Source organism: Equus quagga, unplaced genomic scaffold (genome assembly GCF_021613505.1).
Source record: "Equus quagga isolate Etosha38 unplaced genomic scaffold, UCLA_HA_Equagga_1.0 262_RagTag, whole genome shotgun sequence".
Classification (NCBI taxonomy): Eukaryota; Metazoa; Chordata; class Mammalia; order Perissodactyla; family Equidae; genus Equus; species Equus quagga.
In genome coordinates, this window is record NW_025799867.1 from 560,309 (window position 1) to 585,979 (window position 25,671).

General features: G+C 54.1%; 2 protein-coding genes across 4 annotated transcripts; both read left to right on the top strand.

Annotated features, from left to right (window-relative positions):
• Positions 1-3,179: 3,179 nt before the first annotated feature.
• LOC124233838 (B9 domain-containing protein 2) lies at positions 3,180-9,298 on the top strand. 2 transcript variants are annotated; one of them, XM_046651084.1, is made up of 4 exons: positions 3,180-3,387; positions 3,818-3,909; positions 6,582-6,707; positions 8,686-9,298. In XM_046651084.1, the coding sequence occupies exons 2-4, from the start codon at positions 3,822-3,824 to the stop codon at positions 8,997-8,999; spliced, it is 528 nt and encodes a 175-aa protein (XP_046507040.1). In that variant the 5' UTR covers positions 3,180-3,387; positions 3,818-3,821; the 3' UTR covers positions 9,000-9,298. The 2 variants fall into 2 exon arrangements, with proteins under 2 accessions (XP_046507040.1, XP_046507041.1); XM_046651085.1 differs by having other exon boundaries at positions 3,180-3,322.
• Positions 9,299-9,936: 638 nt separating this feature from the next.
• Positions 9,937-23,831, top strand: LOC124233833 (transforming growth factor beta-1 proprotein). 2 transcript variants are annotated; one of them, XM_046651079.1, is made up of 7 exons: positions 9,937-11,172; positions 14,276-14,436; positions 15,686-15,803; positions 17,503-17,580; positions 17,762-17,912; positions 22,918-23,071; positions 23,565-23,831. In XM_046651079.1, the coding sequence occupies exons 1-7, from the start codon at positions 10,818-10,820 to the stop codon at positions 23,721-23,723; spliced, it is 1,176 nt and encodes a 391-aa protein (XP_046507035.1). In that variant the 5' UTR covers positions 9,937-10,817; the 3' UTR covers positions 23,724-23,831. The 2 variants fall into 2 exon arrangements, with proteins under 2 accessions (XP_046507035.1, XP_046507036.1); XM_046651080.1 differs by having other exon boundaries at positions 17,765-17,912.
• The last annotated feature ends 1,840 nt before the right edge of the window (positions 23,832-25,671 follow it).

A 25,671-nucleotide genomic window follows, 5' to 3' on the forward strand; every position in this document is an offset into this window, starting at 1 on the left:
CCTACACCCATGTTCACAGCAGCATATTCACAACAATCAAGAGGTGGAAGCAACCCAAGCATCCATCAACAGATGAATGCATAGAGAAAATAGGTGTATATACACAATGGAATATTAATCAGCCTTACAAAGCAAGGGAATTCTGACATGTGCCGCAACGTGGATGATCTTGGAGGATATTATGCTAAATGAAATAAGCCAGTTGTAAAAGGACAAATACTGAATGGTTCTACTTATATGAGGTACCTAGAGTAGTCAAATTCATAGAGACAGAAAGTCGAACGGTAGTTACCAGGGGCTGGGGGAGGGGAGGATGGGGACTTTTGGTTTAATGAGGACAGAGTTTCAGTTTTGCAAGAGGAAAAGAGTTCTGGAGATTGGTTGCACAATTATGTGAATGTACTTAATGGCACTGAGCTGTACACTAAAAATAGCTAAGATGGTAACTTTTATGTTATGTGTATTTTACCACAATGTTTACAAATTTAAAAATAACAAGTAAATAAGTATTCAGTGTGCTTCTTGTAAAAAACCAGTATGTAAAATATGCCACTTCAGTAATAATGACAACAACAATAAAAACCATCAATAATAGCAAACATTTATCGTGCTTCCTGTGCCAGACACTGTCCTAAATTCATGACATATTCGTATTAGTTATTTATTGCTGCATAACAAATTATCCTCCAAAACTTAGTGGCTTAAAACAACAAACATATATCATCTTACATGGTTTCTGTCAGCCAGGAATCTGGCAAGGGCTGAGCTGGGTGGTTCCGGCTCACCGTGTCCCGTGAAGTTACAGTCAGACTATGGCCAGGGTTAGAGTCATCTGAGGATTTGACTGGGGTTGGAAGATTTGCTTCCAAGTTGGGTCACTCACATGGTGCTTGTTGTTGCCAGGAGTCCTCAGTTCTTCTCTATTAGGGTCTCTCCACTGGCTGCTTCACCACCATTGATACTGGCTCAAGACAAGGTTGACATAAGGGAAGCCATATTGTAGAAAAGAAACCATATCGTAACTTTGAATGACCTCTGATGACCTAACCCAGCTGAATATGCACCCTGCAGGGGATGTACATGCTCTGTCGATTTTATGGCCCCTGCTTGCGTATGTACCTCCCAGCTGCAATAAGTAATGTGATGACCCGCGGGGCAGAGAGTTTATGCTGATAGCCATCATCAATGACAACGGAAACATCCAGTGTGGTGACTCCCATTCTGTAACACCTGAGGGTAAACACTCCTAACCCCTGCCTCTATAACCCATGGCCTATAGAACTGCCTCAAGATTCTACGCCCCTCTTAAGATGGTTCTTTAGGACGCTAGTCCCCCATCTTCCGATTTGCTAGCTGATGGCTTAATAAATGCCCTTTCTCTGCCATTATCTTGCCTCTTGACAATTGGCTTTTGTCTTGCAGCAAGCAGATCATGCCTTTGCATGGTAACACCATCACAACCCAGTGGCTGACCTCCCTCAGAGTGAGTGATCCAACAGAAAGAGCAAAGAGGAAGACACAACGCCTTTTATGGCCTAGGCTCAGAAGTCACACAGCAACACCTGTGCTGTATTCTATTGGTTAGAAGCAAGTTACTAAGTGCAGCTCATACTCCAGAGGAGAGGAATTAGGCTTCACCTACTGAAAGAAGGAATGTCAAAGAATCTGTGGACATATTTTAAAACAGCTTCGTACACTAACTCATTAAATCCTCACAAGAGTCCAGTGAGGTGGGTCCTATCATTCAACCTCACATTACAGATGAGGAAACTGAGGCACAGAAAGGCTAAAGGCCACACAGAAGGGGCAGAGCCAAGACTTAAATCCAGGCAGTTGACCTGGGAACCATTTTCTTAATCACTAATAACTATTGGGGAAGAAATCAATTGAAGAAAAAATATTTAAGAAGGACCATTGACAGGTGTTGATGACTTGTTGAACATGGGAAGTGATGGAGTCCAGGACAGCCAGGCACAACCTTCATATTCTTTTGATACTGGGACACACGTGTCCAAGAGAAGCAGGATAGCAGAAAGCTTGAGAACATAGGGTTTAAGGACAGAGTTAGACAGAACTGTGATCGATTTGGCTTAAGGCAAAAGATTTTGCCCCAATTTCTTCATCTTAAACCTGATAGTGTTACCTACCCTATGAGGATTAAAGGAGATCCTGCACGCAAAACGATCAGTTTATAGGGGCTGGCACAGAGACAGCACTCAATAAATGGTAGCTTTCAAATATATCTATTAGTGAAATATTATCCTATTAAATTATTTACATAAATATTATCCTATTGAGATGTTGCCCCCTTTGAGTTGTCACTCTAACTTTCGCGGTCCCGGTTTGCTAAAAAGTAGGGTAATAAGTTCCCTTTGGACTCCTGGCCTGGGCTGGAGGAATAACTAAGGTTCAGCTGCCCTTAGACGGCGGGAAGGACCCTGCTCAGGAAATCACAATGTGTCGGGGCCACTGACAGTCACTCTCCTTGCGCCCATTACATGGATGAGATAACAGAGACCTAGACCCGTGCAAAGTCACAAGATAAGTTACTGGCAGAGTCCAGGCTTCGAGAACCGGATTTTCTGCAGAAAGAGAGGCCTCAGTTCCTCATTTCTCCTACCTCTTCCCCCGGAACCCCCTCCTTGCTCAGAACCAGCAGCAACTGTGCAGAACTGGACAGTATTTCTGAGAAGGAAGTTGGAGTTATCAGGCCTTGAGGAGCCTGGCGAATTCTAAAAAAGGAAGGAAAACCCCCTCCCCAACTTCTCGGGTCTGTCTAAAAAGAGGAACGATCTTTTTTTCCAGTTATGAGGCAGGGGGATGCACACGATGACCTGAGAGAGATTCCCCTTGGTCCTGGCTCAAGTTTCTCATTTGTGGTCGCGGTTGGGAGAGCGTTTGGGGGAGCATGGCGCATCGACGGATTTGCTTATTTTGTGAAGACCCCATCCAGGAGAAACAGTTGGCGCTCCAACTGCCTCAGCCACACTCAAGATGGCAGCTGCGCTGCCACGCCCCAAATGGCGGAACCGTGGGTCGTAGCTGGAGAGCTGCTTTTCCCAAAACGGGGAGAGAGGGGGAGAGAAAACGTCCATCATAACTTAGCCCCACCCCCGAAGACCGCTAGGGCCAATTAGCGACCCGCAGGGCGGGCACAAGTCCAGGGGAGGAGGCTGCTGTTGCCCCAGCAACAAGCAGGGAGCCCGGAGGCGGGCGCGGCCTCGGAAAGATCGCTACCGAGATCAGATCTCTCGCTACCGAGAAAGTCCTGGGAGAGGCGAGAGCCAGGAGTGGGAATTCAGCGGCCGCGGAGAGAGGACAGGTCAGATCCATGAACTCCAAGCCGTGCTGCCGTTTTCGCCCCTTCTAACTGTTAGGTGCTCTGAGGTAGGAATGGCGCATGCGCGGGCTTGGAGGCGGGGCTAAGGCTTCCCTGCACTTAAGACGCATGCGCCTCACGGAGTTTGCGGGATCTGACGCGAGGAGGTGGGGCTTCTGTGCTTGTGGGCGGGGCTATCGGCCCTTAGGGCGGGGCTTCTCGCTGCGCTGAGCAAGAGGAAGAGGTTATTTTAGAGGCAGGCGGAGTTAACCGCCAGCTCTTCAGCCGCCCCCCACCCCCATCCCCCTAGTTTAGCCGGGGCTCTCCTAGGGAGCGGGGAAGGATCATGGTTAAGACCGCAGCCTGAGTGGTTTGACGAAACTAGCTTGGAATCCTAGTACTGCCCCTTACTTGGTGGGCCTCAGTTTCCCCATCTGTCAGGTGGACATAATAATACCTTGACCTCACAGGGCTGTGATCATATCTTTCCCCTCTCAGGGTCATGGCTGAGGTGCACGTGATCGGGCAGATCTTGGGGGCCACTGGCTTCTCGGAAAGTAGCCTCTTCTGCAAGTGGGGCATCCACACAGGTATTCCCAGGCCTGGTTCATTTCGCGACCAAGGCCCCCCAGCCTAGAGGCTGCACCCTCCTTCCTTGACCCCCTGACCCAGTCCTTGATCTTCATCTTCCATTGGCTCTCAGGACTTCTAGCCTGACTGTACTCTGTCCACGTGATTCTCAGGCTCCTTATTCCTTCCCATCCCATCTCTGGGGGCTCTGACTCCCACCCTCTGAACACACAGCCCCTAAGGATACGGGACTATAGGCTAGATCCAACACATACACTTCCACTCCTCAAAAGACAACCCTAGCCCCACTGTTTGGACTTCATTCGCTGTCTTAGGGGTACCCTCGGTCCCTCTCTCATCTTAATTCTTTGTGTAACAGTCTCCATTTATTGAGTTCTTACTGTAAAATGGAAGTTTCCATCCCAGATTTATAGAGGAGAGGCCACCCTCCTGTATTCATAATTCCCTGTGAGAATGTAGGAATCCCATCCTGGCCGTCATCCCAGTCCATCCATTCAGGCCCCCGAGGGACCTTGGAGGCCCCAATTTTCACTCCTCCCCGTGAGAGGCAGTATAGCACCGTGGTGTAGCATAATGGCTAGGGCCATAGATTGCCAGATCTGTGCTCAAATACCAGCTCCCTCACCCATTAATTGGGGCCCTTTGGACTTCTCTGAGCCTCAGCTCATCTGCAAATGAAGCTAACAGTAGCTAAGAGGCAGCAGAGGGTTGAGGTTAAGAGCACAGACTGCCTGGGTGCAAAACCAGCTGTTGCTTATCAATTATGTGACGGCCATTGTCTTTGCCTCAATTTTCCTTTCTGTACAATGGGAGTAATCATACTACTTACCTCACGGGGTTGTTGTGAGGACTAAGTGAACATCAACAGCACTTCAGAGGGCCTGGCTTAGTGAGCGATCAGTAAGTGTTTACCTGGCTCCCGTAACAGTTGAATGAGGTCTTGTTTGTAAAGCCCAGGGGACTGTTGCCTGGCCCAGGTACATGCCCACGCTGCGAGTGTGGCTGTTGCCATCATCATCTCTCCAGGCCCTGGGTCCTTGGTGATTTCACTGGTGGGTAGGGTGCTGGTTGATGTTCTCTGGGAAATCGGGATCCTCCAAATGAGCAGATAAGAGGCAGGAGTCAGACTTGGCTTTCGGTCTGGACCCCACCACTCACGTGCTCTGTGACCCTGAGCAGGTGCTGTCCCCTCTTGGAGCCTCAGTTTCCTCTTCTGTAAAGTGGGAATGTTTGTCCTTCGTAGGGATATTGGGAAGTCTTGTATGTGAAGAACCAGACTCAGGGCCTGGTGCTTTCCTCACCTGGCCCAGGAGGGAGCAGTAACTCACCTGATTTTTATTATGTCAGGGCGCTGTTGCAGGGTGGTTAATCTAGCAGAGCTCAGGGGCAGTCAGATAAAGGTTTGAGCTCTGCAGTCAGAGCTCAGTTTGAATCCAGCTCCACCATGGGACCTTGGTCTGCAGTCCTGCTGTACACCCAGCATGGAGAACAGTGCTTGGCACACAGTAGGTGGTCAATAAATGTTCATGGAATGAATGGCCAAGTGACTTGCCTTCTCAGTGTCTGTGTCTTTACCTGTAAAATGGGGATTAGATTAGCACCTACCTCCTAGGATCACTTATTTGTCCAACAAACATTTATTGAGCACCTTCTGTATACCAAGTTCTGGGTTGGGGGTCCCGGGGATCCAGCAGTGTACAAGATCCCTGGTCTCCTGGGGCTCACAGTAGGGGAGACAGAAAATAAATAAGCAGATAAAGAAATGAGCACAGTGATGACAGATCGTGGTAGGTACTAGGGAGAAATCAGAAGAGATGATGTGATGGGGACTAGGAGGGTAGGGGAGAACCCCTCTGTGAAAGCGGCACTTGAGCTGATCCCTGAAGGATGAAAAAAAAAGCCAGGCATCGGCACATCCAGGAGCAGACCTTTCTAGGCAGCGGCAACAGCCAGTGCAAAGGCCCTGAGGACAGGAATAAAAATAGGACCAGTGAGGCTCGAGGGTGGTAAGGGCTGGGGAGAGTGATGGGAGCTGAGTTTAGGAAGCAGGGCACAGGCCAGGCCATGCAGGCCTTGTGGGCTGTGGAGGAGAGTCTGTAAACTGGGGTACGGGGTGGGGATTAAGTCTCAGAGGGCAGATTAAATGAATTCATTACTAAAGCGCTTAGCGTAGCATCTGGCATTGAGTAAGCACCTGGTGCATTTTTTCTATTATTATCAGCCTCAGTGGGATTGCTGTTACCTTGCACCTTTCACCACGTGCTCAGAAGACACCTCGGTCCTCTCTTAGTCCTTGGACCAGGTAGGGTGAGAATAGTAATAAGATGCTATCCAACACTTGTCTAGCACTCACCATGCCCCAGGACCCTGCCAAGGGCTTTGTGTGTATCAGCTCATGTCATCTTCTCACAAAACTTTGAGGAATGTGTTATTATTACACCCACTTTACAGACGGGGAGACCGAGGCAAAGGTAACTTGCCCAAGGTTGCACAGGCAGGAAGAAGTAGTGCCAGGATTTGAACCCAGACATTCGGCTCCAGAGTCCACGCTTTGTAAGCCCTGCCCCCCAATGCCAGGGAGAAATAGGTTCCTACAGACACAGTAGCGTCCCCTTCCTGGTGGCTGCCTCCCACCCCTCCTTGTCCCACGGTGTCCTGGCTCTCACTGCAGGGGCGGCATGGAAGCTCCTGTCCGGCGTGCGGGAAGGCCAAACACAGGTGGACACCCCCCAGGTAGGGGACATGGCCTACTGGTCCCACCCCATCGACCTGCACTTCGCCACCAAAGGCCTCCAAGGTGGGTCCCTGGCCTGGGCCCTGGGCTAGGCTGACTGGAGGGGCATTAGCATCACCCACCGCTGCTGGGACTGGAATTCCAAGTCCTCTCCCTGTTCCCCATACCCTTTGGGTCCCTTTCCCGGCCAGGCCTGGCCCTGGAGCGGCTGAGGGGTGGCCTCCCCAGGCTGGCTCTAGAGTGCGTAGGACTAAGGCAGACGCCAGGGGTGGCAGGGGAAGAGGGGAGGGTGGGGACAGGGGAGAGGGAGGTGACTTTCAAAGAGACAAACTGAAGAGAGTCTTCAATCAGGAGGAAGCTGGGAGGGGGTTATGAGAGGGAGAGAGACGAAGGCTGGCGGCTCTTCGCAGGAAGGGCTCCTCAGCTGCTCAGAGGGGAAATGAGTATGCGGGTGGAGGACGGGTATCAGAAAACCTTTTCTGGTGGAAAATTTGGGTCATTGGAGAGAAGGGGATTCTGGGAAACAGCCTAGGTAAATATGCCGTATATTTCAACGATGTCAATAATATCTACGGAGTGCCTGCAGGAGGACTGCAGAGGGTGAGGCAGCAGGCGACAGGGGATAGGCCATGTGGGGCCTTGAATGCCAGGCGGCAGAGCTGCGGCCACCTCTTGAAGGCACTGGAGAGCCAGAGCAGGTGACTGACAAGTCAGATTTCACTGTTAAAAGGCTCTTCTGGCCGCCTTGGGAGTTTGGAGGTGAGGCAGGTGACAGTCCTTTCAGCTCTTAGGGACCCCAGGTTCCCCATGGTGGGCATCATCCTCGCCTCTTGTCCTCTCAACCCCCTATTCTGTCCATCAGGAAGTCCCATTGGCTCTACCTTTGAAATGCCAAAAATCACACCACTTCTCCCCCTCTCCTCCCACCCTCACCTCTCACCTGGGCTGTCACAGTAACCCGCGTCCCAGGGTCTGTCCCTTATGAACACCTAAGTCAGGTCACATGCCTCCTCTGCTCAGAGCCTTCGGGGGAACCCCATCTCTCTCAGGGCAAATGCCAAAGGCTTACCACGGATCACAAGGCCCTCCCCGATCTGGTGATCTGGTTCTGTCGCCTCCTCCCTCTTCTCCCCTCTCATTGGGCTCCAGCTACACTGGCCCCACCAGGCAGCTCCCACCTCAGGGCCTTTGCACTGGCTGTCCCCTCTGCTGGGAGCACACTTCCCTGGATGCCCACATGGCCTACTCCCTTCTCTCCTTTAAGCATTCGCTCAAATGTCATCTTCTCCATGAAACTATTCTTGATCACCTCCTTTCTAAAACTGCATCCCGACCCCCCCAGCTTTATTTTTCTCCGGAGCTGTTATCACCACCTGACATACCCTATAATTTGCTTCTGGACTATGTTTGTTATCTAGGATGTCAGCTACACAAGGGCAGGAATTTTTGTCTGCTCTGCTCACTGCGGTGTCCCCTAGCTTCTATAACAGGGCTGAAGACAGAAGGGTTCAGAAAGGGGGGTGAAATGGGGCCGGATCTCCAAGGGTTTTGCCTACCAGGCTGAGGAGCTGAGTATTCTTGAGGACACTGGGAAACCTGTGGAAGGGGGAGAAAGGTAGAAGGTGGATTGGAGGGGGCAAGAAAGAGGGCCTTGAGTCCAGAGACAAGGAGTGGCCATGGTGAGGGAAGGAAGGAGGTGTCCAGGACAAGGCCCACGGTGCTCAGCTGGGGACTAGGCTGCCCTGAGATGGGGACACGGAGGAGGAGGCCACAGAGAGGGAAGTCAACAGAGACTAGATCCAAAGGGTCTTGAATGTTAAGGTTGGACTTTATACTGAGGGCACTGGGGAGCCATGGAAGAGTTCTGAGCAGGGGAGGAACATGGATTCAGAAAGATCCCTTTGGCTGCTGCGTGGGGGTGGGAGTCCAGGGAGGTAGCTGAGGCAGAAACCCAGCGGGGGAAGACTGGGCCTGGGGTCTCCAGGAACAAGAGTCTGGGCTGTACCCATCCCTTCTTTCCTCCCTCCCTCCTGTCCTGCAGGCTGGCCCCGGCTCCATCTCCAGGTGTGGTCCCAGGACAGCTTCGGCCGCTGCCAGCTTGCAGGCTATGGCTTTTGCCATGTGCCCAGCAGTCCGGGCACTCATCAGCTGGACTGCCCCACATGGCGGCCGCTGGGCAGCTGGCGGGAGCAGCTGGCGCGGGCCTTTGTGGGTGGCGGGCCTCAGCTGCTCCACGGGGACGCCATCTACAGTGGGGCCGACCGCTATCGTCTGCACACAGCCGCCGGCGGCACCGTGCACCTGGAGCTGGGCCTGCTGCTGCGCCACTTCGACCGCTATGGCGTTGAATGTTGAGGGACCCTGCCTCTAACGGGGCCAGCCCCCATCCACACCCCCGGACACCCAGTCAGGGGCAGGATGGCACAGTGGTCAGAAGAATGGGCTCTAGAGACTGTCAGACCTGACCCCAGCCAAGGCATGGTGCAGCTTCTGTCCTGGCTACCACCTCAACCCAGTGACCTGCCCCTCTCGGGTCCAGTTTCCCCATCTGTAAAATGGGGGCAGTAAGCATGTGGGCTCACAGCAGGTGGGGTGAGAAGGGCTGCTTCGCACATGGAAGTGTTCAATAAAGGAGAGCAGTTCCCACAGGTGTGGGTGCCTTCCAGACCTCTCTCATCTGTCAGATGTCCTGGGCCCCATCCTCCCCCCTCCCCACACACCTGCCATCCTCAGGCCCCCACCTTCCGACAGACCCGCATCCCCCATCCTCTGCCTCAACTTCTGACTCCCTCCCCACTCTGGGTGACCCTCTTATGACCGCCTCTCCTTGGGGGTCCCCCTCCTGTGTACCCCTCTCCTCACTAGGTCCCCATCTTCTGGCTGACCCTGTCTCCTCTGCCCCAGCCTCCCACTCTCTTCCCTTGGGGTCCCCCTTCTCTGATCCCCTGTACGCTGTGTCCCCATCCTCTAATTTAGGCCAGGTCTTCATTTTCTCGGTGACCCGTACAGCCCTCAAAGCCACACGCATCCCGTCGTCCGCTTTGGTAGCGGTTGGCCGCCAGGAGGCAGCACCCTGTTGGTGGGGCGGAGCCGGGGTGCCCGCCCCCTCCCCCTAGGGCTTAAGGGACCCCCCTCGGAGCCCGCCCACGAGAGATGAGGACGGTGGCCCGGCCCCCCCCATACCCTCCCCCTGGGGGCCGCCCCCGCCCCGTGCGCTTCCTGGGTGGGGCCGGGGCGGCTTCAAAACCCCCCGCAGCCCCAGCCGGTCCCCGCCGCCGCCGCCGCCGCCGCCCTTCGCGCCCCGGGCCGTCCCACCCCCTCCGCCCGCCGCGGCTCCGCCAGACAGCGAGGCCCCCGGCCGGGGGCAGGGGGGACGCCCCCTCCGGGGCACCCCCCCCGGCACGGAGCGGCCCACGGGGCCGGCCTCGGCCCGGAGCAGAAGAAGGAGCCGCCGAGGAGCAGCCCAAGGCCCCAGAGTCTGAGACGAGCCGCCGCCGCCCCCGCCGCCGCCGCCACTGCGGGGAGGAGGGGGAGGAGGAGCGGGAGGAGGGACGAGCTGGTTGGGAGAAGAGGAAAAAAAGTTTTGAGACTTTTCCGCTGCCGCTGGGAGCTGGAGGCGCGGGGACCGCTTGGCGCGGCGCTGCCCCGCGAGGAGGCAGGACTTGGGGACCCCAGACCGCCCTCCCACCGCGTCGGACTCTTGCTCCCTTTCTGCCCCCTACACGGCGTCCCCCAGACGCCCCCATTCCGGACCAGCCCTCAGAAGCCGCAAACCTGACTCCCAAGAAGACCTGACCCCAGACCTCGGGCGCACCCCCCTGCACGCCCTCTCCCCAGCCTCTCTCCTGAGCCCCTGCGCGTCCAAGGACCCTTCTCCGGGATCCGGGAGACGGGATCTCTCTCAGAGCTGCCTCAGCTCCCCTATTCAAGACCACCCACCTCTGGTACCAGATCTCTCCCATCTCGGTTTTTCCGGTGGGATACCCAGAAACCACCCATCAGAGCCTCCCCTCCACCGCCTCTCCGTTCTCCCTGACGGCCTCAACTTTTCTCCCCAGACCCTCCTACCTTTCCTCGGGAGACCCCCCCCAACCCCTGTAGGGGTGGGGCCTCCCTCTTCCCACCCCAGCCCGGCTCGCGCTCTCGGCAGTGCCGGGGGGCGCCGCCTCCCCCATGCCGCCCTCCGGCCTGCGGCTGCTGCCGCTGCTGCTGCCACTGCTGTGGCTACTAGTGCTGACGCCTGGCCGGCCAGCCGCCGGACTGTCCACCTGCAAGACCATCGACATGGAGCTGGTGAAGCGGAAGCGCATCGAGGCCATCCGCGGCCAGATCCTGTCCAAGTTGCGGCTCGCCAGCCCCCCGAGCCAGGGGGAGGTTCCGCCCGGCCCGCTGCCCGAGGCTGTGCTGGCCCTTTACAACAGTACCCGCGCCCAGGTGGCCGGGGAGAGCGCTGAGACGGAGCCCGAGCCTGAGGCGGACTACTACGCCAAGGAGGTCACCCGCGTGCTAATGGTGGAAAAGGAAAACGGTGAGCTCGGAGGGGCAGGGGACCCTGGAGGGGAGCCCCCAGGGGGCGCCGGAGTGCGGGGGTCATGGGGAGGAAAATACTGGCGGAGGAAACTGGCTGGAGGAAGAGGACCCCCGGCGGCGCCGGATACGTGGGAGGGGGATCCCAAAGAGGATAGGGCTGAACTCCCTACCCCCCAGGTATCTGGTCTTGAAGAGGAGATAGGGAGCGAAGTGGACCGCTTCTAGAGGGCGACAGGAACATGCGGGATCGTGGGGGGAAGTCCCCTAGAGGGAGAGAAGTAATTGGGGGGAAGAGTCGAAAAAGACTTGCCCCTCTAGGGTGCACTAGAATGCGGGCGTCGCGGGGTTGGGGGGCTGCAGAGTGGGAGCCCGGTTTGGGAGAAGGGAAGACCCCAGCATCTGGAAAAGGAGAGGCAGTGGGGAAAGCTGATCCAGACCTCAGGGGTCGTGAGGCCGAGAGATTCAAGAACAGAAAAGCTAGGTGAAGCGAACCCCGGAGATGTCAGGAAAGTGGAGTGGACCCACTTGCAGAGGGCGCGAGGAGCACGCGGGATTGGGGGGGGGGCCCAGAGAGAGAGAGAGACTGTGAGGGGGGTGATAAATTCGGGGAAGAAAGGGACGCGAGGTCGTAGGAAGGGGAAAGCTACTGGGAGAAATCGGAGACCCCAGGGGGCTGCCGGGGATGCGCGGGGAGGTGCCCTGAGTATTTCGCATGTGGACGTGAGAGGAGGAAGCCCAGTTGAGGAAGCGAGACCCCAGGAAACCTAGAATACTGGGTCGTGGGAAGGGGTTCACAGACGGGAGACAAGCGTGGGAAAGGTGGACCCGGGAGGGGGGCGGAGGAGAGAGGAACGATGCCATGCTGGGAGCAGTGAGCCCCGCCACGCCACCGTATGGAAGGGAGTGGGCTGAGTGAGGAGTCGAGCCTCACTCGACTGGGGGAGAGGTGGGAGGGTGTGACTCTACAAGATCGGGGTGAGGAAACTCAGCTGGTAAGGGTGAAGAAGCCCCACGTGGGTGCCACGCGCGGGGGGAGGAGCCTGCTCTTCCGGAAGAGGGAAGGAGGACCCCGCAGAGCCAAAGGCTGAAAGCCTAGACCCCGAAGTCCTAGTTCCTCGCTGGGAGGCTGGGGAAACCCCAGCGTCCGGCCACCTCGCCCTCCCTTCCTTCCTTTCCTTCCCTTGCCCTGGGGGCGGGGATCGCGCGCGGAGCCTGGGGCGAGACTAGGCAGGTCTGGTCCCCGCCCTCGCGGCGGCGGCGCCTCCCGCCCTCTGCACCCCAGCTCTGGGCGGGGCTACCTCTGGGCCCGCCCCGTCGGCGCCCACGCGGGGACCCAGGTGTCCCGCGTGGCCGGGAGGTTGGGGGGCGGTCCCCCTACTTTCACTTTCTCTCTTGGGCTGTGGACTTGTGGGTCCCCGGTTCATTCGCGCGCCTAGTTACGGGCTCCAGCCAAATGACGCTCCTTCCCACCCACAGCTCCGTCTGTCTCACCTTCTTTTCCATTGTCGCTTCACCTTCATTGTAGAGATTTTTCTAACTCTGATAGTACCTTTGATAATCTTCTCTTCTCCCAGACTGTCTCCATCTCTTCCCCAAACCCTCTGTCTCTTCCCGTGTGTGTCTGTCTCCCATCTCTCCAGCATCCCCGTTACTCTCTCTGTCCCTGTGGGGGTCTCCCAGTTTCTGTCTCTCCATTTCTTCCCTCTGTCTCTCTTTTTCTCCTCCACACCCCACTCCTCCGGCCTCCCTGCCTCTGAGGTCTCTCCCTCTCTCCTTCTGACCATTTCTGCCCCTCCTTTCTCTCTTCCTGCCTATCTGTCTCCCCGGCTGGGCTCTATCCTTCCTTTGGGGGTTGCTGAGTAACCCCTGGGCCAAGATGGGGCTTATTTGTGAGGGATGGGGACTGGCCTGGCTAGAGTGGGGAGGAGGAGAAGAAGGGGCCCCAGCGAAGGGGTTTCTCCCATTCTCTCTCATCAGATCCTGTCTCCACCATTTCGGGGCCCCCCCCCCCCCCCACCTGCTGAGGCCTAAAACAGGTGCCCCAGTTGACCCAGGAGTTCATGGCCGATCCCAAACTTTTCCTACACTAGAATACACTCTTCCTCATTTTCTTCCCGCTGGAAGCCATTGCTACCTAGAATGAACTTTGCCTTCTAACCAGCTAATGGAGGAAGCAATTAATAATAATAATGAAATAATAACAATAATAATATCACATTAGCAGAGAAGCAGCATAGCCCAGGGGTTGAGAGCAGTCTCTGGACAGACTTCCTGAGTTTGGATCCCCATTCTGCAGCCTCGTAGCCACGTGGCCTTGGGCAAATTACTTAATCTCTTTGCGCCTCCGTTTCCCCATCTATAAAATGGGTATAATAATAGTGTCTTCCTCAAGGGGTGGTTGTGAGGTTTAAATGTCTTAACGCTTGTAGAGTGCTTTGAATAGCGCCTGGCAAATAGCGCTCTTTAACACACATTAGCGTGACCACGGTACGCAGACTGTGCTACACGCTTTATCTGCCTCAGCTCACTTATTTCACACTGTAATCCCGCAATCGGTCCTTGCTCTATGGATGAGAATCTGGCACAGAGAGAGGAATTCACTGGCCCAAAGTTACACAGCGCTTCAGTTAGGTGAGCCTGGGTTGGAAGGCAGGGAACTTGATGTCAAGTTGCTGTTTTGCAGAGAATAGGGGGAAACCAGGGCTCCGAGAGGGAACATGACTTGCCCGAGGTCACAGAGCCTGAAGGCAGCAGACCCAATGCCCTTGACCCGTAGGCTGCAATGGAACTTGCATTTGAGGCGGTAAGCGCTGTGGAGGCCTGAGCAAGCAGAGCAGCCCCCCTAGGTGCCAGCTTTGTACTGAGTGGGCGCTTTACAGATGATGCGAGAGAAGAGTGGGTAGGACCCTGTTTTACAGAGGAGGAGACAAATCCAGAGAGGGGAGTCCACTTGCCCAAGATCACACAGCTAAAAAGTATCAGGGGCAGACTCCCATCCAGGGCTGTGAGCTCTGGGGCCCACGCTCTTAGACTGGGGGTGTGCCAGCTCCCCCGCTCCTGCCAAACCCCTGACATCCCCCCTCTCCGCTCCTTCCACCTAGAAATCTATAAGACTGTGGAGACCGGCTCACACAGCATATATATGTTCTTCAACACGTCGGAGCTCCGGGCAGCAGTGCCCGATCCCATGCTGCTCTCCCGGGCAGAGCTGCGCCTCCTAAGGCTCAAGTTAAGCGTGGAGCAGCATGTGGAGCTGTACCAGGTGGGGCGTGGGCCCCATAGGTGGGCTGGGCTGGGGCCAGGTGGGCGGCTGAGAGGCTGGTGGCTGCAAGGTCCACACAGACGGACCCTGAAGGATGTAGGAGCACAGACCACGGAGTCGTAGGGCTCTTTGGAACTTCCAGACTCCTTGCACCCTAGAATCTTAACCACTTAGAAGGCAGGAATCTTAGGAGGTGGACTCTAAGAACACAGGACTCTTGAAAGTGTGTGGAGCTTGGGCGAGATGCAGGTCCGGTCCTCACACACAAGTGGCTGTTTAAGTTGATTAAAGTTAAAGAAAAAATTCAATTCCTCAGTCTCACTGGCCATATTTCAAGTGTCCTGTAGTCACTTGTGGTTAGCAGCTGCTATTTTGGACGCTGTAGATAAAGAACATTTCCACCATCAGACAAAGTTCTCTAGGATAGCTCTCTTCCGGAAGACTTAGAGTTTCTAGGAAGCCTGGAGCCTCTGGAAGGGCTGGAGTCTCTAGAAGGTTATGTGACCTGGAATCCGTATCAGGTGGGACATTAGATTCACTGGTAGCGGTTAGACCTTACAACAAGGGAACTGTGTCTGACGCTAACTTCTTGGAGTCTAGAGGATTCAGCTTTCTGCTGCCAGCCCCTGGAGTGTTCTATCTACCCCAGGGGATCATTCCGCATGGATGTCAGGCATCTGCAGCATCTAGGTTTGGGGCATGTCAGACTCCTGGGTTTGTAGAACATTCGTGTCCTAGAACTTCTCAGGCTCACTGAATGTGTAATTCTTGGGGTGCTGCTGAGCCCTGGAGTCATGAGATGACTTCTAACATGAACTCCTAGAAAGTTACAGACTCTCAGAATTCGGGGTGTCAAGTTTGTGGAACTGTATGCTCAGTGAACCCCAGGATGTCTGCAGAATCTTAGCATGAGGGGCTGTCCAAGCTGAAAAGGGCCTGACACTTCACCAGTGAGGAAACTGAGGCCTAGAGAGGAAAAGGAATTGTCCACGGTCCCGCAGGGGGTTAGGGGCAGAGGCTGGGCTGCCCAGGTGCCTTGACCCCCAGCCTGGGGCTCTCTCTCCTCCTCTCCTCTCAGGGCCGCTGTAGGGGCGGGTGGTTCTTGTGGGGCCCCACAGCGTGGATGTCTGGGAGGGGACTGTCTGGAGGCCTGTTGCGGGGAGCAGATGAAGTGTGGGGTGCAGAGGTATGTGAGGGTGTGTGGCATCATCTACCCACTGTGTCTCCCTCCCAATTCATCATCCCCCAGAAATACAGCAATAATTCCTGGCGCTACCTCAGTAACCGGCTGCTGACCCCCAGCGACTCGCCGGAATGGCTGTCCTTTGATGTCACTGGAGTCGTGCGGCAGTGGCTGAGCCAGGGAGGTGAGGACCGTTTATCTGCCCCACCCCTATTTTGCAATGGGGTTGACCGCATTGTTTTTTCCTGGGGCCACCCTGCCTAGCACCCCCCGCCTCGTGTTGGTGCCAAGGAACCCAGACCTGGCCCTCCTCCCAGACATTCAAACCTGAGTGATTAATGGTTGATCCATTTCCCGAGCATCTGCCCTGTGCTAGATGATGCTGGGGACACAGCAATGACCATAACAGTTCCATTCTTGCTGTCATGGAGCTCATGGTCCCTTGCTGGGATTGGAGGAGGTGAGGCGGGGTTGGGGGGGAGACCTGAAAACCAGGTAATAATAATCCAGAGTGGGCATGGCTGGGATGGGGAGCTCAGAGGAGGTGCCTGACCCAGCCTTGGATCAGGGAGGGCTTCCTGGAGGAGGGGATGTCAGATCTGGTATCTGAGGGATGAGTGGAACCAGCCTGGAAAAGAAGGAGGAACCAGAGTTCTAGGCAGAGGGACAGGCTGTTCAAAGGTCCTGAGTGCAGGGAGAGCCTGTCACACTTGATGTGTCTGAAAGAGGACTGTGTCCTGTCCCAACTGAGTCCACAGCGCCCTCATGCCCCTCCTAATCACCCTTTCATTCATTCCTTCATTCAAAAAATGCCAGCAGGTTGCTGCTCTGTGCTGGCCCTGTGCTGAGTGTTGTGTGGGACACAGTGGTAATAGAGATGACTTCTGGCCCTGCCCTCATGGGGCCCACAGTCATTCCTAGACACCTAGGGAGTCTTGCCAAGGCCCTAGCAGGCAGTGATGACCAGAATGATCAGGGCCAGGATGGGGGAGGCCACAAGTCCTGTGGGAGCCCAGAGCAGGCACCCAAACCCATCCAGGGGGGTCCAGGAGGTCCTCCTGGGTGAGGGTGATTGTGCTGAGACTCATGGGATAGATAAGTGGTGGTTTGGCCAGATGAAAAGATGGGGGTCGGGGAGCAGGTGGGTACTGGGAGGAGTGTCCTGGACCGCAGGACAAAGGCCTGTCTTGGTCATTACTGAGTCCAGAGCACCCAGCACAGGGTCCAGCACCTAGTAGGAGCCTAGAAAACCTCATTCACTCATTCATTCACGAAACCTTCCTCCCACACCTGCCCTGGGGCATGAGCCTGGGCATTTGCATCCCAGCCAGGCCTTTTCCCCACTTGTGACAAGTCACCTCCTCTCTGTGGGCCTTGGCTTCCTTGTCTGTAAAATAGGGAGCTTTGGTGAGGATGAAAGGAAATAACGCACAGAGGGTTTCAGACAGGACCCGGGGCCCAGTGCACACTCAGTAGCTGTTTGTTTTTATGACTGTGGGCCAGGCTCAGCGGGGGAACAAGAAAACAGGGATCCCTGCCCCCATGCATCCTGCTTTCCACTGAGAACAATGCGAGAAATAAATAGCCAAACACAAATGTCAGAGAGGGTAAGTGCTGTGGAGAAAATAAGGTGATGTCACAGTGGGGGAGGGGCCTATGTCCCGGAGGGCCTCTCGGAGGAGGTGACATTTGAACTGAGATCTGAAGGAGGCAAAAGGACCCGCAAGGCAAAAAAAATGGAGCAAGAGGGGCAGCGAGAGCAGGCAGGGGAAGGGGCAGGCAGGAGACCCCCACCCAGGGTTTGCTCCTTCCTTCCTCCCTCCTCCCTCAGGGGCTGGGTGAGCTGCACCCTCACACTGGCTTCCCTCTCCCAACTCCCACAGGGGCAATGGAGGGCTTTCGCCTCAGTGCCCACTGCTCCTGTGACAGCAAAGATAACACACTCCGCGTGGGCATCAACGGTGAGCCCATCTCCCTGGCCTGACCCCATGTCCTGTGTGTGTGTGTGTGTGTGTGTGTGTGTGTGAGCACGCGCATGTGTTTGTCCTCCTCCCCCTGCCCATCTCCCCAGTCATCCATCTGAGAGTGTGTGTGTCTGTCTCCCCCTTTCACCTCCCCCTGCCCCCGACTTCCAAACCAAAGTAGGGTTCAGTTCCAGTCGCCGGGGTGATCTGGCCACCATTGATGGCATGAACCGACCCTTCCTGCTCCTCATGGCCACCCCACTGGAGAGGGCCCAGCAGCTGCACAGCTCCCGGCACCGCCGAGCTCTGGACACCAACTACTGTTTCAGGTGAACCTTGCAGCCTTTGACTGAGGCCTTCCAGGCTGGGGGGTCTGATTGCCGTCTGCTGACCAGGCGCTGTAGGTTGGGTGCCTGGCTGGTACTATGCTTGGGCTGGTGTCTCCTTCAGCCTAGGGAGCTCAGGGGATGAGGTCGAAGTCCTAGCATGCTGGGATGTGTGAACTGGGAATCCTAGAATGTCGTGATCAGGTTGCTTTCTTGCTGACATGTTGGAATCAGAGACCATTAGAATGTTGACCGCTGACAATGTGGAAATTCAATGTTGGAAGGGCACCATGTTAGATTCCTATATTGTTGGCAGGTGGGGGTTCTAGAATGTTGGGATCGTAGGATGCTAGAATTCAGTGTTAATTACTGAAGTCTAAGAATGTCTACTCAAGGAATGTTGGGATCCTAGAATTTGGAAATGCAGAATTGGAAGGTTGCCCATGTTGGATTCCTCTACCCTTGACAGTTTGGAGTCTCTAATGTTGGCAGATTGAGGTCCTTGAGTCTTGGGCTCAGAGTGGTGGAATCCTGTGTTGAAATATTAGCATCCACAAATGTTGGAGGTGGAGAAAGCAAGAATATTGGTATGCCTAGAATGTTGGGACTCATTATTGGAATGTCAGAATCTTGGAAGGCTAGGATCTTAGAAAGTGGCAGCTTGGACCTCTTGAGTGATGGGCTCAGAATTGTGGAATGTTGGAATGCAGTTTTGAAATCCTGGAATTCAAGAATGCCAAGATCCTCGAGAGTTGGAATGTGGGAATCCTAGAAAGTTCGAAATGCTGGTGGAGTGATAAAATCTTGAAATGCCGGCGTATTGCAATCTGAGAAAGTTGAAAAGTTGGATTGTTACGATGTTGAAAATTCAGAGTTAGAAGGTTGGGAATTTAAAATGATAATCTGATCTTGTCCCTCTTCTGCTTAATATTCTGATGGTGCCTCCGGGCTTTGTTACATGCTCTTCCCCTGCTGGAAAGTCAGCTCTGCTCCCAAGCTCCTTCACCACCAGATCCTACCGTCAGCCCCACAACCCTATGAATGAATGAACGGATTGAGGTCTTGAGTGCCAACAGCTAATAAAATCACAAAGAGAGGCCTTCAGCCTTCTGAGCCTCTGTAGCGAGGGACACAGTGTCACCTAGGAAGTCTTGCCAAAAAATCGAACCTGAAGCTGATCAAAACAACTACCAGTTTTTCAGAAATCTGGGGACAGAGGACCATGTTAACACCACAGGCATGCAGTCCCCAACAGCTAGACTGTAGGAAACCTGACCCAGTTTCTTCAACAAATACAATGCAGTGGGGGAAACAGACAGAGAGATGGTTCTGCAGATTTTAAAAAGCATCTTAAGAGATATATCAACCAATTGCAATGTGTAGACCTTATTTGGATTTTTATTTATGCAGACTATTAAAAAAAAAGACGCTTATGAGACAGCTGGGGAAATGTGAACGCTGACTGTATATGTGATGATAGCAAGGAATTAGTTAGTTTTTCTTATGGTGATATTGCGGTTATGTTTCTTGGAGATACACATTGAAATATTTACGGATGAAATGACACAGCGGATGGCACGTGCTTCAGAATCATTCAGCGGGGGTGAGGAAGTGGGCAGGGGCAGAGATACAATCAAGCTGGCCATGACTTGAACGTTGTTGAAGCTGGTGATGGAGACATGAGGGTTCAATACAATATTCTCTGCTTTTGTGTAAGTTTGAGGCTTTCCCTAATAAAAGTTGTTCTTCGCTCAAACACCATCTCCGCTGGGAAGGCTCCTTGACCCCTCCCCCACCATCCAAGGTGGAGGCCTGCCCTGGGGCCCCGAGTGGGTTTCTTTTACTCAGCAGGCCATGTTGGGTCCTGACAGATGGGGCGGCAGAGGAATCTGCAGGAGCTTTGCAAGGTCCTGGACTGTGGGTATCACAGGGCCCAGACGTGTACTGAACAAATGGGTTAGAGAGTGCCTCAGGGTCACCTGGAGGGCCTGCTGTCCCCTACCACCACGCCCAGTTTCTGATTCAGTGGGTCTGGAGTGGGGCCCCAAAATTGACATTTCCCACACGTTCCCAGGCACTGCTGCTTGCTGTTCCAGGGACCCTGCCTGGAGAACGGCTGAGCTGGATGATAGAATCACAGACTGTTCAAATCTAAGGATCTCAGCACCCCAGTGAGAGTTGGAATGGAAATGAAAGATTATTCTGGACAGTGGTACTTCCCCTTTTATGAGTCCAGGACCCCCTTGAGGAGATGAAAGCCAGGAACCTTTTCCCCCAGAAATATGGCCTGATATACACACACACGTGCATATGGTTTCAGGGGCTCCAGACCCTTCCTGAGCCCGAACATGGACTTCCAGATGCATCCTTGGCCCAATTTGAGCTAACATCTCCCACATCTTTGCACAGATAGGGAAGTAGAGGCCCAACCAGATTGGGGAGGCACCAGGCTGAGTTCATAGGGATCTCAGTTTCCTGACTCGGGGCTCTGTGGCTTGGAAAGGCCTTGTCTTGTCCCATGAGATTCTATGTCATCACGTCTTTGCCCTCTGCCTCAGCTGACGCGATGGTGCTGGGCAGATGAGGCCAGGGGCTCTGGGGTGGCAACGAGTTCGCTGTGAACCTGACCCGAGCTCCACCCCTTACACGCTACTTATGAGCAGGCAACGTCCATCTTTCTCTGAGGCTCAGTTTCTTCGTCCCTCAAATGGGAATAATAATAAGGCCTACCTCACAGGGTTTTGAAATTAATTAACCCTCCATTGATTCCTTTTTGAATAGGTACATAAATGCCCATGGACCAAACCTAGAAGGATTCTCAGAACCCCCAGCTCTGACCCCAGCCCCTCTCTGAAGAGGCAGCTATTGTTACTATATTTGTGTCTCCTTCCAGAGACAGTCTCTGTATGAAACACTCATACATATCCAGAAATTTTTTATTTGGTCTAAATGGTAGAGTCTTGTTTCTTTTTGAAGGGAGAGGGTGCTGCATTTTCTTTCTTTTCTTTTTTTTTTTTTTCCTGATTCTAAAAGTAACACACCCACTCTTGAGAATTTGGAAAATACAGAAAGATGTCACCTGTCACACTACCACATAGAAAAAGTCACTGTCGACATTTTAATATATTTCCTTCTAGTCCTTTTATGCAAAACAAAATTTGGATCATACGGCACCTGTGGCTTTGCATCTTTTTTTGAAAGCACAGGTTATGAATACGGAATATAAAGCATTCTCAGCTGCCCGTGGGTCAAGTGCTTTAGCCAAGCTCCCTGCCCATCTCAGCCATGGCCCCAGGGGCCAGCACATAAAATGCCCCAGTTCCTTCCAGACCAGCAGAAGGCTGGGGAGGGCTGGCTTTTGCATCTGGGTGTGGGATGGAGTTCAGGAGTCCAGGGCAGTAGAGTGTTATACACTACTATTCTCCAATGTGCTTTTTAAAAACCTAACATAGGGGCCAGCTCGGTGGCGCAGTGGTTAAGTGCGCACGTTCGGCTTTGGCAGCCTGGGGTTCGCCGGTTCGGATCCCGGGTGTGGACATGGCACTGCTTGGCAAGCCATGCTGTGGTAGGCGTCCCACATATAAAATAGAGGAAGATGGGCATGGATGTTAGCTCAGGGCCAGTCTTCCTCAGCGAAAAGAGGAGGATTGGCAGTAGTTAGCTCGGGGCTAATCTTCCTCAAAAAAAAAAAAAAAAACCTAACATATTGATCAATTAATACAGCAATATTTGCTGAGCACCTCCTGTGTGCTGGGCACTGTTGTAGGCACTGGGGATATATCAAGGGACAAAACAGACAAAAGTCCTGTCCTCAGAGGAAGACAGATAAACAACTCCATCTCTAATAAAGAGCAGGTGGCAATAAGTCCTAAGAAGGAGGGTAAATCAGTGGAAGGGGAAAGGAAGAAATAGATATCAGGGACTGTTTATTTTTCCTGTTCTGATTAAAATTTTTTTTTATTATGGAAAATTTCAAATGTATATCAAAGCAACCAAGATAGTATATTGAACTCCCGTGAACTCTCAGCCAGCTTCAATGGGTATGAAGATTTGCCCCACTTTGGATACAGACATTTTCCTATTTTCTTGCATAACTGAAATGCTGTGATTACACTGAATGGAAGTAACAATCATTTTGATTGGTATTTTGGATAGGATGATTTAGGAAGGACTTTCTGAGATGACATTCATGTGTGTCACTGATACACACTGAGCACCTGCTGCACGCCAGGCACTGTTCTGGGAGTTAAGGCTCCCCAGGAGAAGGACATTTGAGCACACATGTAAATGAAGGGAAGGACGAGCCAGAGTGGATGTCTGTGGGAATAGCAAGCCAGGTAGAGGGAACAGCAGGTGCAAAGGCCTTGGGATAGGACTGTGTTTGAGGACCAGCGAGGATGCTAATGGGGCTGGAAGAGAGTGAGAGTGAGAGTGGAGAGAGAGTTGACATCAGCCAGATTCGGGAGCGCCTGGCGATTCACGGTGAGGACTTGGGTGTTTGCCCTGAGTGAGATGGAGCCATGTTTGGAGAAGAGGAGCGACGTGACACCCTCTAGCTTGGGCCCCAGAAGGCAGGGATTCCTGTCTGATTTGCTTGTACTGAGTCCCCAGCAGATCCCAGCCCAGCACACAGGAGTAGGTCGCTAAACATCTGTTGGGCATCCAGAACATACCGGAGCCCGTGGAGCTGCGCTATGTCTTTATGTTCCAGTGTGTGGCTGTGCTTTGATTTATTTAGCTGGCCCCTGTGGATGGTCATTTGGCTTCTTACAGGCTTGTTTTAAGCATTGCATGAGACAATGTTTATTCTGATGCCCTGAGCGCAGTGCTTGACTAGAGGAAGTGCTTTATCAGTGTTAGTCATTATCATTACTACTACTATTATTGCTGTTATTATCACAGGGTGAACACCCCGCCATCCCCCCGCCGCCCCTCCCCGGGAGGGGCATGGCCTGCCCTCGAGGCAGCCCCTCTGCCCTCCTGACCTGGGTTCCGTCTCTGTCTGCAGCTCCACAGAGAAGAACTGCTGCGTACGGCAGCTCTACATTGACTTTCGCAAGGATCTGGGCTGGAAGTGGATCCACGAGCCCAAGGGCTACCACGCCAACTTCTGCCTGGGGCCCTGCCCCTACATTTGGAGCCTGGACACGCAGTACAGCAAGGTGCGTGCGGCTCATGGGCTGGGGGTGGGCTGGGGGGAGCAGGGACCGAGGGAGGGGAGAGAGAAAGAGAGAGAAAATCAGGGATGACTTGGCGAGCGGGGGAGAAATAGAGAGAGACAGGGAGATTGGAGGGGGGATAGTAAAGAGATGGGAGAAAAGCCAGAGACAGGGTCTGAGCGGCTACAGACACGACGCAGAGGGAGAGAGAGATATGGGGAGACCCACGGAGACGGAGTAACTTAGAGGGGGCGGAGGCGGGGAAATGGGAAGAGAGAGAAACAGAGAAAAAGGCAGGAGGATACAGACTGATACGGAGTTAGGAAGATGGAAGGAGAGAGAAAGACTGTGAGGTACAAGCCAAGAGCGGAAAACGGGGAGAGGAAAGATGGAGAGAGAAACAGACTGAGACAAGACAGAGGGAGAAGGGGAGAGGCTGGCGGGGTGGGGGCACCCTCCCCGCGCCCCCGACCCTGACCGGCCCTCCCGCCCGCAGGTCCTGGCCCTGTACAACCAGCACAACCCGGGCGCGTCGGCGGCGCCGTGCTGCGTGCCGCAGGTGCTGGAGCCGCTGCCCATCGTGTACTACGTGGGTCGCAAGCCCAAGGTGGAGCAGCTATCCAACATGATCGTGCGCTCCTGCAAGTGCAGCTGAGACCCCGCCCCCGGCAGGCCCGGCCCCGCCCCCGCCCGCCTTACCCGGGCTGTATTTAAGGACACCGCGCCCCACGCCCACCCGGGGCCATTAAAGGTGGAGACAGGACCGGGGTCTCTGTGTCGTTGGGCGCCTGATGTTCCCGGCCTCCGCTCCATCTGCCTCCTCCTGTCTCTCCCCGCGTTCATCTGTCCCTCTTCACACGAACACTCAGCACTAACGTTCCAAGTACTCCTGGTTTGAACACTGGTTTGTTTATTGAGCACCTCGGTCCCCGTTCTAAGCGCCTTGTATCACTTAACTCATTTAATCACCGTAGCAAAGCTCTGAGGTACGGGGACTTGGATAACACCGACTTTAACGGTGAGGAAACGGAAGCCCAGAGAGGTTAAGGGAATAGTTCCTGTCCACCAGCAACGTACTTTATGGGGAGGTGACAGTGGAAGTGGAAGTGGCACCAAACAGAAAAGCAGGGTGGAGTGAGAGATGGCTTTGGAGGGGAGGGAGGGCTTCTCAGAAGAGGTGGCATTTGGGACTTGAAGGAAGCCAAGAAGGTAGCCTGGGGGAGGATCCGGGGACAGTGTTGTTCTTGGTAGGAGGACAAAAGCAAAGACCTGGAGGTGAGGAGAAACTTGGGTAAGCTACACGGGGAGCTACACGGAAGAGGCCAGTGTGGTTGTAAGGGAGGGGCAAGAGGAAGGGGGTTGGGAGCTGAGTCAGACGGCAGCGCTCACAGGCCAGAAGTAATAACAATCCTCCACGCCAGGTATGAAGCTACTAGGTCGCTGCATTCTCCCCGCGGCCCAGCAGAACAGGGGTTGGCAAACTACAGCCTGCAGGCTAATTCTGACCCACTGCCTGTTTCTGTAGCGTTTTATTGGAGCACAGCCATGCTCATTCTTTTATGTATTGTCTATGGCTGTTTTAGTGCTCCCCAGGCAGAGTTGAGTAGAAACTGTACGCCAAGTCAAAAATATTTACTATCTGGCCCTTTACAGAAAAAGTTTGCCGACTTGTGGTATAGAGACCATTTGCTCCCCATTTTACAGATGGGAGTACTGAGGCTCAGAGAGGTTAAGTTACTTGTTAAGGTCACACAGCTAGCAAGTGGTAGAGCTGGGATTTGAACCTACGCAGCTCGAGTAGGGGGTCTGTGCACGTAACCTCTGCCCTGGTACTGCTTTCCAGGCCACATCAGGCCTGTGGGAACCTGTGAGAACTTGTACTCTGGGGCAGATGGGAGCCATGACAGGGTTCTGAACAGAGGAGAGGTGTGATTTGATGTTGGTGCTCAGAGGGTCCCTCTGGCTGGCGGTTGAGAGAAGACTGAATGGGGCAAGGGTGACTGCAGGGAGACCAGTTGTCCAGGCGAGAAGTGACAGTGCCCTGAGCCAGGGTGGGTTTCCCTCGGCTGTCTTGTTTCTTGCCATCTGTTGTGGTCTCGCTTGTGAATTCTCTGCTTCCTCTTTCTCTGGCCTCTCAGTTTCCCCTCTTCCTCTCAGCTTTCAGTTCCCCCTCTCTCTGCCATGCCCTTCTCATGCCGGGGGCCCTGACCTGCTCTTTTGCGTGGTGACTGTCCTGGAGGAGGACAGTGTTTGTCGATGGGTGGCAGTAGGACTGGGTGAATGGGCCCCAGGGCCCTTCCAGCCCAGCCCAGGGGTAGAAATGTGGTTTATTTCTCCTGCCCCAGGTTAGGGAACCACAGAGGGCCAGGGGTGAGGTGGGAGAGGGAGGAGTTCACTATGCAAGGAAACACTGCCATTGTCACCAGTCTTGTGTGTGGAGACACCTGCAAGAACACAGCGACATGGACTGTAGTCACTGCTGCTCCATGAGGATGCGGCATGTGTACACACACATTCACACTCGTACAGAGGTTCAAATATGGACGATGTCCCACAGCCACGCAAACACATTCATCTCTCAGAGCCACAATGAACACGCAAAA

Excerpts from the sequence above, each read along its gene's own strand:
- LOC124233838 (XM_046651084.1), top strand. The coding sequence starts at position 3,822 with ATGGCTGAGGTGCACGTGATCGGGCAGATCTTGGGGGCCACTGGCTTC. Across the intron at positions 3,910-6,581 it reads CAAGTGGGGCATCCACACAG|GGGCGGCATGGAAGCTCCTG; the intron begins GTATTCCCAGGC and ends CTCTCACTGCAG. Across the intron at positions 6,708-8,685 it reads CGCCACCAAAGGCCTCCAAG|GCTGGCCCCGGCTCCATCTC; the intron begins GTGGGTCCCTGG and ends CCTGTCCTGCAG.
- LOC124233833 (XM_046651079.1), top strand. The coding sequence starts at position 10,818 with ATGCCGCCCTCCGGCCTGCGGCTGCTGCCGCTGCTGCTGCCACTGCTG. Across the intron at positions 11,173-14,275 it reads AATGGTGGAAAAGGAAAACG|AAATCTATAAGACTGTGGAG; the intron begins GTGAGCTCGGAG and ends CCTTCCACCTAG. Across the intron at positions 15,804-17,502 it reads GCAGTGGCTGAGCCAGGGAG|GGGCAATGGAGGGCTTTCGC; the intron begins GTGAGGACCGTT and ends CAACTCCCACAG.